At 33.4% G+C, this 17,996-nt stretch overlaps 1 protein-coding gene across 1 annotated transcript; it reads left to right on the top strand.

Moving 5' to 3' along the window:
- The first annotated feature begins 7,608 nt into the window (after positions 1 to 7,608).
- Positions 7,609 to 13,223, top strand: Smp_131900 (putative rab-interacting protein). Its single transcript, XM_018799970.1, has 3 exons — positions 7,609 to 7,786; positions 8,293 to 8,586; positions 12,408 to 13,223. Exons 1-3 carry the CDS (start codon positions 7,718 to 7,720, stop codon positions 12,537 to 12,539), a joined length of 495 nt encoding a protein of 164 aa, XP_018653830.1. The 5' UTR covers positions 7,609 to 7,717; the 3' UTR covers positions 12,540 to 13,223.
- The last annotated feature ends 4,773 nt before the right edge of the window (positions 13,224 to 17,996 follow it).

Genomic DNA, 17,996 nt, shown 5'->3' with positions numbered 1-17,996 from the left:
GTTTTTCTGTACATTTTTGATTCTTACCCAACAATCACTCCTTCTGTTTTCTGATTTTGCGACTGTGGGGTTCTATGCGTTCAACTACCGTTAGTTTTATATAATTATTCTACCATAATCAAGTAGAAGACGAAAGAAGGTCTCACGGCGAGCAAATAACCTTTTGACCACTGAATTGGGATTCGATGATTTACAATCTTAAATTTAAGTCGTTTCGTTTAAAAATATCTAATATTTACACTTAGTTAAGTCTTTTACCCCTCATGGAACATAGGCCACTGAACTAATGTTCACAGAGTCTAGTAAAATTGCGATGCCTTACGGTTTCGTCTTTGCTGAACAAGAAATATGTCCTAAAAGTTGATACTAGGGGTTGATCAGATATAGGTCAAATGACAACCGCACACTTCTGTCCAAGATTTATCTTCCTTTCTTAAGGAACGATGCACATGTCCTTGGCTGAAAGCGTAGCTTTACTTTCTAACCAACAGATATATATATATATATATAATTTAGATCAAGAACCATTTTAAGTCAGATAACCTGGATATACTGAACGACCGTTTCGTCCAATCACAGGACTTCGGCAGTGCACATTCACGAATTCACAACCGAGGATCGAGCCCATGATCTTCGATCTGGCGCGCAAACGCTGCAACTCTAGACTAATGATGTACAGTTCTAAATTACATGCAGTTAGTTCCCTTTATGAATTTAAATAAAGACAGAACAAATATTGATGCAGAATAGTATGAATTCATTATATTTCGTGGTTTCTCATCAGCTGCCTACAACCAAATATGTCTTAGAGTTTTAGCATTGGGGTAATAAATACGCAAACACCAACCGTCAAGTAAAGTATGAGCTAGTGAAAAAGAAAACATGCTTCTTATACCTACGTTTCAAAGGAGATAAAATCGCAGGAATAATTAATCACAGACTTAATTCTGCGTTAAAAGCGACCTACCCAGCAGCTAAACTGACAGCGGTGTGGGAAACTAACTACTCACTCAAACAAGCTAAAATCGACAAGTCCTCTTTTCTCAGTAGCTCCAACTGCATTTACCAATTTACATGTACGTGCCGAAGCACATACATTGGAAGAACCGAGAAAAGAGTACTTGTTCGCATTTCTGAGCATGTTCCTAAGAAACTGAGGCTGCGAGGGACGAGGGCTCTCAACAGTGCGATAGCTCGGCATTTACTCGACACCAGGCACACCATTGACATTTCTCATGCCTTCAAAATCATTAGCAAACAAAGAAGTACAACTGCTCTCCGGTTTGCTGAAACGGTCGCAATAAAAAAAACTGAAACCGGATCTACGTACTCAAAAAGAGACAGTGATAAACTTATTACTACCCTGGTAATCCTTTCTTTTGTTTTATTTTTTTATATTAGTTTTATTTTGGTTAATATTTAGTTTTTTTATTATATTCCTCTTCCCTTACCCAATTCTTAAACCATCCTTTCTCTCACACATTTCCGCTCACTTGTCTCTCTTAATTATATGAACTCTCCAAATTTTAAAAGACTAATATTTGAACGAAGAATATTCCTTTCGATAAATTCTCTTCAGGTTCTACAATTATATGTCCAAATTAATAATCCAAATTTTATTCAATTATTGCGTAACCCACCCTAATTGTTTTTAATTACCGCTAAAATTACCACACATTTTATCTTATCTGTCTCTGAACTTCACTCAACTATTACACCACCCACCCTTTATGCTTCCTTGTTGCTAACACCTAATAACCTCTGACCTTTTCTTGCACATATATATAGATATATAGTTATCATTGATGACCTTTTGCTATTCCAATCCTTTACATTCAATTATGTCAATTGTTCCATACTATTTATTACCCCAATACTAAAATTTTAATACATATTTGGTTGTAAGCAGCTGATGAGAAACCACGAAATATAATGAATTCATATTATTCTGCATCAATATTTGTTCTGTCTTTATTTAAGTTCTAAATTAAGTCAATCCACAATACTCTCCGATCATCTTCCATTGTCTTCCGTGGATACCTTTCTCACACCCGCTTTATCTTTCTTTGTATTCCTGTTGACCTCTGACCGCATGAGTGGTTAAATTTTACCGTATAGGTTCGTAAATAGGATCTGTGTTGATATTTCTATTGATAACTACAAATTTACCTGAATACCCATGCTTACAGGATTCTTTGTATTTCCTCGTTCAATGATTTTGACGTTCTCTTAATTGAATTTATGTCCGTGAATGTTGACATACATTGTTATGAGTGATAACATTTCATATCATTTTTTTATTTCCAGTTTATATTCATATATGAAAACACACAATTTCGATGCATGTCTATTTATATTTTTACCTATAAGTTTTATAACTTTTTTTTGTACTTATTTCTACTATAAAAATATCCATCTAACCATGGTGTCTAGGATCTTCGAAGAACTAATGAACAATTAACTGAATCACAAGAACAAGCACGTAGTTTTCAAGAAGAATTAAAATCATTAACAATTAAACATACTAGAGAAATAGAAGTTCTTCGAAAGGACCGTGATCATGCGGTACATGTAAGTTGCTACTTACTTACTTGGGTTCAATTAATATTTTCTTGTTTTCGTTATGATTTCTGTTAATAATTAAGTAAATAAAGGATTATTTGAAAGGTTTTTATGAAGAATAGTTGCTTAATTTTTAAATCGTATTCGTCTGGACTTCGCCAGTCACAACTAATTCAAGATGTTCCTCAAGTTTGAGTGAAAAGTCATAACTGTGGTGGGGTTCAGATATGTGAATAATGAAACGATTCTCACCTATGACATCAGGCGATTGTAGTACCATATCACAAATTGATTCGTAAGACATGACTAATCCTTCAAATTCGGTTTTTTAAGGTGGTGATACCAATTGAATTATTGTTACACTGTCGAACATCGGTACTAGTAACATGTTTTTGTCACCAGATATCAGCAATTCTTCGGAGAATTCGATGGTCGAACACAGATGATCATCAAACATCCTGAACTCAGGATGATTTTACAGGCATCGAACACAATCGCTCTCACGGATACGTTATAAAACCGACGTCTAGAGTCAAAGTAACATCATGATTTAGCTTGAGGATTTATGACTTTCACTATATATTGGCTAAATCTCATCTGCTGTTTCACCAATAGCACTTACATGACTACTCGGATAAATAAATGTCTCTGCAAGTACAAGCTCCTGTCAGTTTTTGAGCATTAGTTTAGGTTTCAGCAGTTCGAAGTGTATGCCATATGTACGGACATAAATTACTTAGTCTCTTTTCAAAGGTTGGAAAGATGATCACTTCATTTTAAGATTATGGAGTACTCTTTTTTTCCTAAATTTTTCCAAATACCTTCAGTCACTTCCTCGACCAGAAGTTCCCCTTCCATCCTTACAAAGGACAGAGGGTAGGTCATCTAAGCCTCCTGGATTGTGATCCTTTAGAATTGTGGGTTATTTCAGGACCTCCTCTGCGTTAAGTGGATTGGTAGCCACTGGCAAATAAGCATATGACAGTCTAATCGATGTTGCTTGGGCGGCAGACTAGTTAAACTATTTCACTAAGTGCTCGTATTACTTCTAGAGGCTGCTTATTGGAGTGCCATCAACTTTACAGATTTTGTCATTGACAACAGACTTCTTAGGTCAAGTTGCAACAGCTTCGGAGGGTGAATAAAAACATCTACTTCTTTTAACTATCCAGATAACACACCAACTATGATTGTGTCGGAAGTTGGTGCAGGATAAACATTTATTGTCTGCAAAAGTTTCAGCGGGCGGCGGCCATCATATGAGCTATAACCGAGTATTCATTGACCACCTAAACGACTTCTTTGTGACCAGACGTCCGATCTACATATTCATATTTTCGACTAACATCATAGTATCTGTCGAACACACTCTAATTGGTGATAAGAGTTGTCGCTTTTTGTACTCAAGCTGCCACCTGTGCTTATGTAAAGGAACATTTTTCACCACCACCTATCATTTTGATGGGTCGTCTACCTTAACAACATATCATTGACTATCAGTAGGGATCTTGTAGAATTTGACAAGTGTTACATTGATTATCAATTATTCTTATGCATAAGTTTATCTGATTAAATTCCATTCGACGTGTAGTATACTAATCTATAACTGGGGTCCATAGGAAGAAGAAACCAAAATAAAATATATATTAATAATTCCTAATCTTGATATTATCTATCTGTTTGCATCACCGAATTCAATGAAACTTGTCTCAATCTACACAAAAATCCAACGATTTTCAGTCGGTTATCTCAACCATTAAATCATTACTCCATGAAATTTATGGACTCCAACTCAAAATCGGATTCGTGTTCTTTAGGTTTTTGTGGTTAACATTTATTAGCTTGCAGTTAAAAAAATATTTAATCAATTAATTGAAATAATTCATAATTTACCAATTCCATTTGATCATATAGTAACTGGATTTATTTATTCATATATTTAGTTGATTATAATCTGTTTAGAACTTAGGCACAATTAGGCCGTAGTTCAAGTTTTCAGATTAAGTCAACATGATAAGATGAATTTGCTTGAATAAATAGTAAGAGAGTTGAAATAATCGCTGTAGCAATAATAATAATAATAATAATAATAATAATAATAATAAAGACCAAACATTGAAAATATGGTTCAAAGTGACACTTTAAATGTATGAATGAAGGAATACTGGAATTCGAGATCTAGAATAAGGTGTGACTACATCTACTCCATCGTAATTGATTTTAAGCTATGGGACTCGACATATCCAACCACTGATTACGGTCTTCATCAACTTCGCCAGTTTCATTGAAATGATAGTTTATTTATCTAGAAACTTGTCACAAATAGCGTAGATGAAAATCCAGTTCAATGACCGTTCTTATCGATTAGTTATCTGGCTGTTGTCAATTCATAGTCAAAATTATATTTTTCGAATATTCATAAAAATTATAACAAATAAAACTGTTATTTCGATGTTTCTCACTTAACTCTCTCATTTTTATCATCCAATTCTACCAGTTTTATCTATTAATTTAAACACGTAAACATTGGTACAAAGGGGCACCAAATACGTATGCGCCACACTAGTCATTTGATTTGTGTATGGGCTATAATACTTCCCGGGTGCCCAAATAGAAGCAGGTGATTTTCTCAAGGGCCCACACCCAGAACCTTCGACCTAAAGGTCTGATCAACAAGGCAGTAAAGCAACGTCAGAAGACGCAGTTCCATGGTAGCCGGTGATCAACGATTGGTTCATATGCCATTTGTTCCTTCAGGATCCTGGAGCCCATGTTCACCATTGGTTTGGAATCAGGGTTTTCCAACTCCCCTAGGTGGACCGTCAGTGTTCACTAACCTGTTTAAAGCACCAGCTATTCTTCGTCCGTAAACAACATTAATGTCGCGAGAAGGCAGTGAGCAGGGATTCTGTGGCATACGCGTGGCCATATGAGAGCATTTCGAGAGCGAGAGCTGACTCTCCCCACTCTTGACCGTACCAGGGCATTTTGGGGCAATTCTACCAGTAGTAGAAAAATCTTTCTTGATGGAATTGTTTTATCACAGATTGAGACCAACAAAGTCACAGTTAACAAAATCAGAATGCACTAGCCAGCTGCTTTGTTCTAGTATAGTATTCCTCAACTGATATACATCCATCCAGCCTGGGATTGACTGGTAAAACCTTCAGGGTGTTTAACTAGTACAGTCACAAGATTGTCGTCTATTGGTTACAAATCCACAACTTTAATCAAAATCTTGATATAACGCAAAGTTCATTGTTAGGTACTCGTCTCGTGAGTTCTAAAAGTCTTGTATTCGATGCAGGACTAAGTTTTAGGTGTGCACCGTCAAAACACCTCTACTACAGTTATCCAATTTAGTCAATCAGTGATAAATTTATCATACACTAATTGTGTTAAGAAAAAAAAAGCGTTTATCATCTATTAGGAAAAATATGTTGTATTATGCACTTATATAAAATGTTTTTGTTCTGTGATGTGAGTAATAAACAAGCTAAACTTCAGGGTTTATGTGCAACATAAAAAAGTACTAAGAATTGAAAACATGTAAATAATCTATGTGTATTGAGTATTAGTGAATAAAAGGAAAGTATATATATATTGTACGGATTGAATAGTGATATAATAATAATAATTTCCAATTGTGAAAGGAAAAAAATCATGTTCTGAATTTTCTAATTCATTTTTCTGTGGGAATTTTTGTTTTCTTTGTTAGAAGTACTAAAAATGAGTGTAAGTACCTGAGAAAACAATGATCTACTTAACTTATACTTACCACTAATTGGTATCAAGTTAGTAGTAATAGTAGAGTGGTATATAAGAATTGATATTGTTGTTTCTTTTCTACAAGACTTACTAATTTTTTTTTAAAAAAACAACACACAAAAATCTACATCTGTGTGATAAAATTATAATTAATGGACTACTTTGTGATGTTGTGTTCTCAGAGTTAAACTGTTGAGTTGTAAGGATTTCAACTATTGTTCTGGACAATGCTACCACCGTTTACTTCATATAAAGTTTAATTTATAAATATAGTATCTGATGGAAGCCATAGAATTAAGCTGATCTGGTTCAAAAAATGCAACATCACGAAAAATATCCACTTGTACTGGAATTATTCTACATCATTTCGCGTTGAATCATGTACTATTAACACCCAACTCTACATATAATTCTTTCGTTCTGATAGTGGGGATTTCAACTAATTCACTTAATAATCTAGTCGTTTAATTTACTTCATTCAGAAGTTTTTTGTGGGGGTGAGATAAGATGAAGGTTGTTACTGGTTCCAGAAATCTACACATACGTGGATGTATTATGACTGGATTGTACTCAATTTGTTATTGGTCCCACTGAACCCCAGGTAAAAGAAAATGAGATAATGTGCATAAAGATGTGATTACGTCGAAAAATACCTAAATATTATTCCTATTTGTGTTTGGTTTCTTTTTAAAGTATATCCATGAGTTGTGTTCAGTTACTTAATTTATAGCTTCTTTTTATGAGAAGTATTTGAGATACACTGCTAAGAAGTATAACACTTATTTTTTTATTGCTTCAGATATTTTCGGAAATACAACATACTTCTAAGCTCATGTACTTCACTTTCGCATAGTTGTGAATAAGTACTAATAATATTGCATTGTGTATACTTGGTTTGTTTTTTCCAGTTAATCGCTGATACTGATGCTTTTCTTCTATTAGTTGACCGTATAAGATGGATTTAACACGTCTTATATTTGTTTCTGATTCTGAAACTGCTTTCATTTCGCTTTAATTGTATCTCAGTGGTCCTGTTTACAATTTTCGAAATTTTACTGAGATAACAAAATGACCTAATTTAGACAACCACTGAAAACCAGGGAGGACTAACTGGACAGCTGTTGGATGCTTGGTTAGCGGTCTAATGTTTAATAGTCGGTGCGATACCTGAAGGTCCTAGGTTTGATCATTGGTAAGATTGTGGATGCACATGCTACGATGAAATAGATGTTCAATACCCCCTGGTATTCACTTTATGCCTAACATAGGTTCGTTCGCGATCTTAGTATCATTTAACATTCTCCAAAATCCCTCTTATACAGATAATCTTCAAAATATTTGTGCAGAAAGAATATTTTTGCAAAACATTTATCGTCAGCAATATTGAATGGTTGTCGCTGTATTTCGCAAATTAATGGAAGGTTTTGTCGTACCATTTGACGATGACCCGGTGGTTGTATGCTTTGATTATTTCCAGCGAAACTTGACAGCTGAGCTCGACCCCTGCAGGGCGCTGATTATACACTGCTGTATAGTCTTATACTAGTACAAAACAAGCTACTTAGTTCTTTGACGTTTTCAATAATACCCCTCTAAAGCAATGCAATAGGCAGGAGGAATGCATATTTATTGCGAGAAGTTGCAAAGTATTTACAGAACACATATGCATAATCTTCAGTCGTCCATTTGCATCTTTCTCTGTATTCTGCCATCTAGGCTTTCTCGTCTGGTCTCCAAATTTTCTGCTAATGTCGTGCTTTCGATATGCTGAGAGTCTTCACTCTATCTGACAATTACTGCAACTTCGATGCCACGTTCCCGCTACACACTGCTTACAAACAACTTTGTGATTAGCGTCCACTACACCCCTATTGTAATCATTCTGTTATGAATACAAGCTACAGATAGAAAATTACATTTAAAAACGATAATTAATATATGTTTATTTCTGTTTATATTTAGGTATTAGAAGAGTTGAATGGTTCAATGGGTGGTAAACGAAGAAGTCGAGTCGGTTCAGGTTCGGGTACACTTACAGCAGCTGCAGCGAGCACTGGTTCAACTGAAGTATTAGCACGTTATCAAGAGGTTCAAGAAATTGTTCGTCGACTAACTGCTGAAAACAAAATATTACGACAACAAGTGGAAGAAGCTCAAGAAGAGCTACTTACACAATCACTTCAACAAGGTCAAAGTTTAATACGTTCATCAGAGAAAAGTTGGGCTTCTGAAATAGATAATTGTACTAAAGAAGAGGTATGGTTATAATTAATTTTTCATTATATTTGGATTTATACGTATATATAAACCTAGTTTACTCATATTTAAAACTTCAATGTGGCTATAAATGGAATCGTGTAGTTAAAACATCAACAGTAGGAGACATGTACATTCGATTGACGAGGCCGAAATTAGACGAAACGCACTTTCCGAATTCTACTGCTAGTCACTATCTAACTATGGCCCAGAAATGCTTGTGGTGAACGACAATGTCGAGGTAATCTTATCAGAATGTACATATACTAAAAGAAACTGATCAATTGCAGTCCTTAATTCTTGCAACTGAATTTTAACGAAACACCTTTTCTGAAAGAAACTAATTTGATTCATTCATCTAATTCAATTTTTTGTACTCAGTTTTGAACAATACTTGTTTCTATGATGATTGGTAAATTATGTGGTGTGCGTTTTGTGTGTATGGGAGTCGAAACTACAGCCTGTGAGTTGAAAATCATAATTTTTTTAAACCACTCATCTGTCGTTTCACATGGCGTAATATAATATTACTCATTTCTAGAGGACATTTTACTCTTTGTTACTATCATTTTTATAATCAACCAATTTATGCTTATTTATAGTCAACTAGGTTTAAAATAAATGAATAATATTTGTGGCCGGATAAAGTCAAATGCTACCTATCTAGAATAACTCCCATCATCGTTTACTTCTATCAGATCATATCATTATAGTGCGATCAACTAACAGATCAGTCGACAGTAGATAGTATATTTACGAAATTACATTTGTTTTCGGCGCTATGAATCGCTAAACGGTTATTTCTAATGTAGGAACTAGCAAGATATTTAAGGCTTGTTGCAACTATTTTGTGGTTAGGAGTAGTCACTAGGAAACTCTGGATTCAGTTCACGTGCTAGCTACCACTCATCAGTAAGGAATACTGTAATCTTGAAGAAACAGATGGTCCCTGTGGGATTCGAGCCGGCATAATCTAGTTTCACAGTCAGTCAGCTCACCAGTAGTGAGCTACTTGGCATGCGACAAACCTCTTATAGAACCAGAATATTTACACTTGTAAGTGTTTGTGCTATCTCGTTATTAATTCTTATAACTGAACTGAATAGTGGAAAAGATGACTCAATATTAATTGTCTTTGAATATTGGCTATGTTACGAATCGATGTGTTAGTGGATGTCGTCATATCTCATAAGTCCTAAATAAAATGAAACTTTCGTTTTTATATCACACATTAACGTTACATTGTGAAGATCAATGAATTCTCCACATTGATATTACTGCGTCATGAAAACCACTTCCAAATTGTGTAGTACCTTCCGTGAACAACATTGATGGAATGTATAACGTTTATTTTTTGCCATGACTACTGTTTCCTTCAATATTATATATATATATATATATATATATATATATATATATATATATAAGTATAATGCAATAATACACTTCATTGATCAGAATGATGTGTGCATATTGATCATGTGATGCTTGATTTGTGTGCTTCTACATGGTCCTACACACACACATGCATATATATATATATATATAGTATCTGTGTTATAAAATCATCTCTTTCTTAGTTAAACAAAGCTTAATGAAATAGTTTCATTAATTAATGTGTTGATGCCATTTCACTGTTACTGTTCATCTTATTATCTTGTGTAACGAGTAAGATGATGGTGGTAAACAAGGAGAAAAAATCAATAAAGTTTTGATTGTTAAAGTCGTTGTTCTTCATTATATATATATATATATATTCAGATCACTGTCATAACTTGTTAATTTACGTGTTGTACCTATGACATCGGCTGAGGTTCTTCTTAAAATGGAATTGTACCTAACTTCTTGTCTGTCCAGTCAACTGATAATGATCCCATGTTCAAAGGTATAAATCACTGAATGGTAATCAATGCATATACTAAATGTTACTAGGGTCTCGGAGATTGTCCTGAATCTTTCAAGGTCGTCTGAACATATATTAACTGTTTTCAACCATCTACCTTAATTTTCTATTACTGACTGGCTTTATTATTTCAATTACTAATAAGCTAATTCAGTGGTGACTTAATAGTTTAGGCGTTCGACTTTCAGTCACCTCAGGTTAGAATCACACTTCACGGTTTGATCAATTGGCTAGTATCATTACCTGTTACAGTTAGGGTGTCTTGTACTCGTCTATCCACTAAATGTGTTAATTTAATTTTTAAGTAGCTCAGTAGCTAAGAAGTCAAAAACTTGACTTTTAAACAATTGATCCGTACCTTTTACTCGAATCACCTTGGTTAGAACACTTGAATGATATCAGTTCAGAAGATTGTAGCTCAAATTTAAGTATACAAAAATTAACGTTTTGTAAATCCATCACTTTTTACTACTATTTAGTGTAGAATCCTTTTGGAAAATGGATCGCAGTCTGATTGATTTATATCGTATTAGTTAATTACAACTTTGTAGTTGGTACCTCCAAAATAAATCAAAGTATTACTTAGAGAGGTTTTATGAGAAAAGATACTGACAAAACGCAGTATAACGTTTTAAATCTAATTAACTGGTGTACAATTTCAATCTTCTACAAAATAGTTAATTATTGTACTTTAAAATATCCTTATTTGATATGATTATGCTCAATTCAATAAATGTTAGTGTATTGGTAGTTTTTAATATTATTTTACACGGACCATTCGAGTTTCATCCATACTGCACTTCGTCGACAAGTCATGTGTTGTTAGTGTTCTGACTGAATATACTCTTTCATTCTAAACTACATTTTCATCGGAAGAATCTTCAGTGAATCAACGTAGCAATTAACAGATGAGTCCACTGCGTCTGGATTCCATTGTGTATGTACTTTGTGTAAAATATTTAACTTACAGTTAAAACGACATAAATACTCCTAAATAAAACTGACTCCAATAAATATGTGGATTTTAAATATATCCCAAGTTTACGATATTAATCACTGCTAAGTAGTTCTAATCTGTGATAAATGTAAATCAGGTCAGATACTTTTATACAACTTTCAAAGATGTTATATAATAGATGAAATCCTCGATACAATGCATAGTCCAACTCCAATGCTGATATCAATAGGTAGAGCTTTGACAAATCAGTAGGTCCTTTTATCGATATGTGAATGATAATATGAATTTGTAGCAGTTGACACTTGTGGAGGCTATGGCTCGTTTACTGGTAAAAACCATTCAGCTCTCGACCTGTCTGTCATAAATTTAAACCAATATTCGCCTACTTAAGTTTTGGACTATCAGGTAGCAACAGTAGTGTAACTCCAAGCTGAGTACACAAATCCTTACTCGATAAATGAGTTATGTATTGAGTTAGTTGGCTTAGGACACTCCATTCTTTTAAGTGGTTGAAAGTAGCCGTCAAAAAACTCTGGACCTAGGTTTCTGTACTAATCGGTGCCCGTTAGAATGGTGTGTCTAATATCTTGCTTAAGCCAGTACTCCATGACGTAGTTGGACTTGTGTCACTCAATTTCACAGTCCGAAACATTTTCATCGAATCTATTTGAGCCTCGATTTACCTAAAGGATTGAAATGTATTCACAATTGATTTATCACTAATCACTCCATCTATGATCCACTAGCTCTGTTTCTCTCTCTCTCTCTCTCTCTCTCTCTCTATATATATATATATATATATATATCCCATGGAAACTTGATGGGATAGTAGGAAGGCCTATGAAAAACGGCGAATGTTTTCAATATTCTCCATATTGTTCACAATTTACCTACATTTATCAATCTGTAAATATTTATTCATTCATTTACCTATTTATTTATTATTATCATTAATTTTAGGTTGTAGAATTATTATCCAAAGAGAAATATGCAAATGAACAACTGCGTAAATATATTGACGATTTAATTACACGAATTATTGAACGACATCCATCATTGTTGGAGATCGCAAGTAGAGGGAGTGGATCGTAGATTCATGCTGTCTATGAGTGTTTGCGGATCTATCTGTATGTATCTATTATGACCGATCATTTGGATTACGTAACTAACCAATTTGCTTATTACCTGAATAAAACTATACATATACAACTTTGTTAAAGAGAATATTTTTTATATACTTATATATATAAATTTCATTTTCAATAGACTACTAGTAACACTGAAAATACATATCATGAACAAAGCATGCTGATAACAAGATAACAAGTACATAACCATTATATATATATATATATATATATTGTGAAGGAAGTGTTTTTTTTCTTTTGTTCATTCGATTGTGAAACTCCTTTGTCTTTCGTGTCTCTCATTTTGTTATTATTATTGTCTTTGAACTATTTGTCATGTACGTTTTCTCTTCTTTTTAAAATGAAATCATCATTATTATTATTATCATATCAAGCATAACCAGAACATAAGGACAGTTACTTGCACATATCATTGATATTCCTACTAATAGGCTGTTAGTAGACTGTTGAATATGTTTTCATCAAGTATGAAATGAAATCTAATGATCCAAGCACTAAAAAAAGTTGCTTGTTCATTCTTACGTTTTATTTAAGATTAACACATAAATATTACCAGGATAATGTAAACATTCTGTGATCATTTAAAGTATTTGTGATTTTTGGAGTTTTTTCTCTGTACTACTACTACTACTACTGTGTTTCGTTGTTATATGCCTTTTCATTCAAAAATCAACACTTATACTAAATACTACTATTGTTAATAAAATAGAGTTGGTTACTTCCTTGGAGTTATTTTTGCTCAAAAACAAATACTTTATTTCATTCCCATGTCTTTGTTTTGCTGAAACCTAATTGACTTGAAGTAGCATTATCATATTTCATCCGACCATCTATAATTTCTGGTCTTTTTTTTCTGTCACATTTTATATGACGATTGTAGGAGAGTGAGAGAAGAAGGGTGTTGTATTTCTTATCTTCATGGAATTATAGAAAATACGTTTTCTTTTATTTCTGGATCATTCATTAATATACTACTACTATTAATACTATGCCTTTTTTTCATGAAAACTTCCATTTTTTAGTTGAACATATTATGATGATGAAATCATACTTGGTCTTTTGCCAATTTCACGTTTGTCCTGTTCTTATTTCTTTCTTGTTTGTTTCGATTTTCCTACCTTCGTAGACCTTACATAACCATGGAAATGCTTCGAAAGTAATCTGTTAAGTGAATTTTTTTTAGAAAAAGAATATATGTACACTTATTTCGTAGTGTATTTTTACTCTGCCTTCGCCCTTCTCTTTGCATTCATCTAAGTTGACTAAAATGAATTAACTGGAATGTTATTTCTCGTCTGTTTTCCTGATAAATCCGAAGCCTTTTTAGTTTACTTACTGACTTCTGTGTTGCTTTCAACATTATCCAACTGTAAGCATACGTACCTTGCAATAAACTACTGATTAGTTGTTTGTTTTTCATCGGTTGTCTTTTTTAAAGATCCAATTTATTTAGGTATGCTGATGTGGACGATAGAAGTGAGCATCAAATTAATGCTCTATAATCTTTCTAAACATTATTCAAGACCTATGCACATCATATTAGAACAGCTGACTGACTAATGTATTTGTCATGTTCACCACCCAAAATACATATTTCCAATGTTTTTATTTTGATAAATCTCAGCATCAACTCAACGCCTGCTATTATTATTAGTAGTAGTGGTACAATGTCTGTTTGCTGTGTTATACAGCATATAAACATAAGGACTACTCTATTGTGTATTATTGTTTCTAATATTACTTCCTTTACACATATATCCATTATTCTTTTGTATAGATATCTATTTGTTTGTAATGTTTTTTCATTACCGGATTTACTAATACTATTGTAGTGATGATCATGTTGATCACAAGGTTGTAAACATCAGTTTAAATTGTTTACTTTTCATCGAATTAACAAAATACTCAATATTTCCATTCGATCGGTCTATTATTTTTTCGTTACTAATCTTTTCCCCACTTTCTTTGTTGACAAATAAATGTTCTATTTTTTTTAAATAATAGATCATATATATATATATATATATATATATATATAGTTTATTATTAAATATATATTTAATTGCTAATTACATGGTATTCTTAGCGGAGATAGATTGGTAGTTTCTGTATTGTGGAACTAAATTTAAAATCAACCAATTCAAAGCACAATTATTTGGGTTTTTTAAGTTTGAGACTTATCAGCAGCCCGCACCCAACATTGTAAATGATTAGACTTAGAAATCTTTAATTTTGTGGATTGTAGCAGCAGTTCATTGTTTTACAGTTATTTATTTGTGAACGAAATATATGTACGCAATTTCAATTGGAATAGTTTAATGACACTAATCCGACTGGAAGGTCAAGTATACAAACTTTGTCCTGGTGAATAGAGTTCGACTAAAAATACAAAATTCGTAGCACTATTTTCCCATCTGGGTAGCTCATTCACTATTTATTGGAAAAAGAGGTGTTAAAATATAATAACGATTCATTGTTCACTTTGATTAATTAAATAGAGTTGTATAGAATACTATTGAAGATTACATAGTTTGTGAAATTGGTGTAGTGAAAGGTTGTGGTGATAGTTGGATTTGATTTAAATCGTGAATCGACATGTTACACCACTACTGGTAACCTGGAAGCACTGGATGCCCATTTCGTTCTGATATTGGGCTTTTGAGAAGTACGCATCCACGACTCCGCAAACGGGGCTAGATCCCATGAACTTCGGTCTCCATTAACCGAGAAAAGGCTGAAAAGACCATCCAATCATCCTCAAATTGAGACTTCCCAGAATTACTTAGAAGAACGAGAGATGTGTCATATTTTTGAGTCGATAATTACTTATCTTGTTATTAAATATGTATTTCGAGAGACTTCTGGAAAGTCAGGTTCATTCGGAGAACTATAAGAAACCCTGATTTTTGTACACACTTAAACCTCGAAGTAAAGCTGTCATTCTTACTTCACTCCTTTTCTTTCGAGACTTAAGTGTAGGAGTAGTCTGCGGATATAGAAGGTGACTAGAAAGTCAAGATTAAGGGTTGGAGTAGCAGATATATTGCTCGCATATCTTATTTTGACATGTACGCTAATATAAGTGTTAGAAGTAACCAGCTGATCGAATTCAGTGGCAAGAGAAGTCATTTTTCTCCCAAAAAATCTTTGATTAGGCTTCATTTTTGAAGTAAAACATACTATTTTTGAACAGTTATAAGTTGTTGAGTTTTCTCTTTGTTTAAACGAGCATCAGCTAACTGTTAAAAGATTTCGATATATATTCGCTTATATCGATACATATGGACAGTTATAGATATGAATTTAACTAGGAAAACGTGAAAATTTTGGATAGAGGGAATATCAAGAAGATCTTTGTAAACGCCGCATAAATATTTTTTATCAATCAATAGACATATCGAAACCAACTCAATCCATTAGTTATTAAGCATAGACAGTTATTAAATTAGAGTAAGGGAGCAGACGTTCGAAATATATGTATAAACGAAATCAGTACGATTATGGATAACAGCTAATTATAGTTGAATTCATGAGTCAACTGAAGCTAGACCACCATGGAAAACCTAGAATCACTGGACAGCCGTTTCGTCCTGTTGTGGGACTACTCAGTAGCAGTGTGCATCCAAGATCCCGCCCCGCGGGATTCGAACTCAGGACCTATCAGTCTCGCGCGCGACCGCTTAACCTGAAGACTACTGAGCCAGCACTTAACGGTGTTAATGTCTAACTTCAACCAGTGATCTAGAGGTTAAGCGCTAGCGCGCGAGACAGGTCCTGGGTTCGAATCTTGCGTGTCGGGATCGTGTATGCGCGCTGTTGAGGAGTCCCACAATAGGACGAAAAGACCATCCAGTGCTTCCAGATTTTCCATGGTGGTCTAGAATCAATCGACTCATGAATTCAACTATTAAAAAGTTTTTTTATTACTAAAATCCCCACAAAACCCCTTCCGATAAATTCCATTTTCACAGAACAGTGTGTTTGTTGATTGCGAAGAAATTCTAATATCTTACTTTTTTTTGAAGAATGTTGTTGAGGTAAGCAATGATTAAATCATTCAGATGAGAGCATATGTTTCCAAGACTTTTTCATTCATTTGTACATTTTTTAAATCTAGTTTTATTTGCAAGTAATTAGCAAACAAATATTTATATAATCTAACATTTGGTTCTTTGTTCAATCATAAATAGAGTTTTGGCCTTTAATATATTGTATCATAGAAAAAGTGATATGTTGAAATGGTTTCTTATCATCTCTGTGTAACATTGCTATCTGTTGTAAGCACTAAGCGACTCCTGAAGATTCTGATGATCTTCATGTAAAACTTCCAATTTTTTTTGTTTTTCCGGGCAAGTATTTGCAATTGGGGAAACCATTAATGTTGAGAAAACGAGAAGCAGCCTTAATACCTCAGTTTCTGTATTTATTAATTATGTATTGTAACGTTCTTGTTTATCACTTAGTTTTGAAATTACTATTGTCAGAGAAATAGTAACAGTTACATAAACAGTTGAGAGTTATACAAGTTGCAATTCTTATCGATAACAATTATTATATCATGATGCTTAAAAACTGTTTACCAGGGTGTGATCACTAGAAATTTGTGTTTTTCCTAAGGTATTATTTTTAGTCAATCAATGTATTGTTATCAACGCAATATTCGTTAACGAAATGAAGTCGAATCAGTCCGAAAAGTGTTATCTTTTGAAACTAGCTACTTTGATTTTAAATAAAGACAGTGAAGGAATATGATTTCTGTCATCGCAATAAAAGGCGAAAAATAATGATAAGACTGAGCAAGTTTAATGCAAGAATTGAAAAGGATTTGCTTTAATAATACAGGAAGTAATGATAAATGTTATTGTTACTAACAGAATCTTATGTTTCACTGAGTAGAAGAATGTCAAAACACTGTCTGACCTGTGATTACAAAGAAATAATCTTTAGGAAAAATCTGACGCTTTATATACATTTTTCAGAAGTTTAAAACTACAATATAAAAGTGATCAAATGGTTTGTGTTCACTAGTTCATCAACTGAATGGTTTATCCAATAAGATTGTTCTGAACTGGTAGCACTGTGAATGAAAATGTTCACCAGTAAAATATCTACCTCACTAGCCTGTCACCTCAAACATTCCATTTCTATTAGGAGCATTACTCTTATTTTATACTATTCTAAAGTAAACATCAACGTATCTATAACCGCTTCTAATAATATCTATAAATTCACATATCAAAAGAAAGACTGTGAAAAAACTTTCACTTGCGGCATACACGTTTCAAGAAATTCGAAAAATTCCTAGTCATTCTGTTGCGTGAGAGTATAATAATCCTACTGACCTTGGATTTGTTTATTAGTGGATCGGACACAGTTAATAAAAAAGTCTTATATTTTCTAT

This window comes from Schistosoma mansoni, chromosome W, assembly GCF_000237925.1.
Source record: "Schistosoma mansoni strain Puerto Rico chromosome W, complete genome".
Classification (NCBI taxonomy): domain Eukaryota; kingdom Metazoa; phylum Platyhelminthes; class Trematoda; order Strigeidida; family Schistosomatidae; genus Schistosoma; species Schistosoma mansoni.
This window is presented reverse-complemented; position numbering and strand designations above follow the sequence as displayed.

What these genes read in the sequence shown, in the direction of transcription:
- Smp_131900 (XM_018799970.1), top strand. Translation starts at nt 7,718, where the DNA reads ATGGTTGTCGCTGTATTTCGCAAATTAATGGAAGGTTTTGTCGTACCA. An exon ending in TTGACGATGACCCGGTGGTT is followed by an intron (nt 7,787 to 8,292) that starts GTATGCTTTGAT and finishes GTTTATATTTAG; the next exon opens with GTATTAGAAGAGTTGAATGG. An exon ending in ATAATTGTACTAAAGAAGAG is followed by an intron (nt 8,587 to 12,407) that starts GTATGGTTATAA and finishes CATTAATTTTAG; the next exon opens with GTTGTAGAATTATTATCCAA.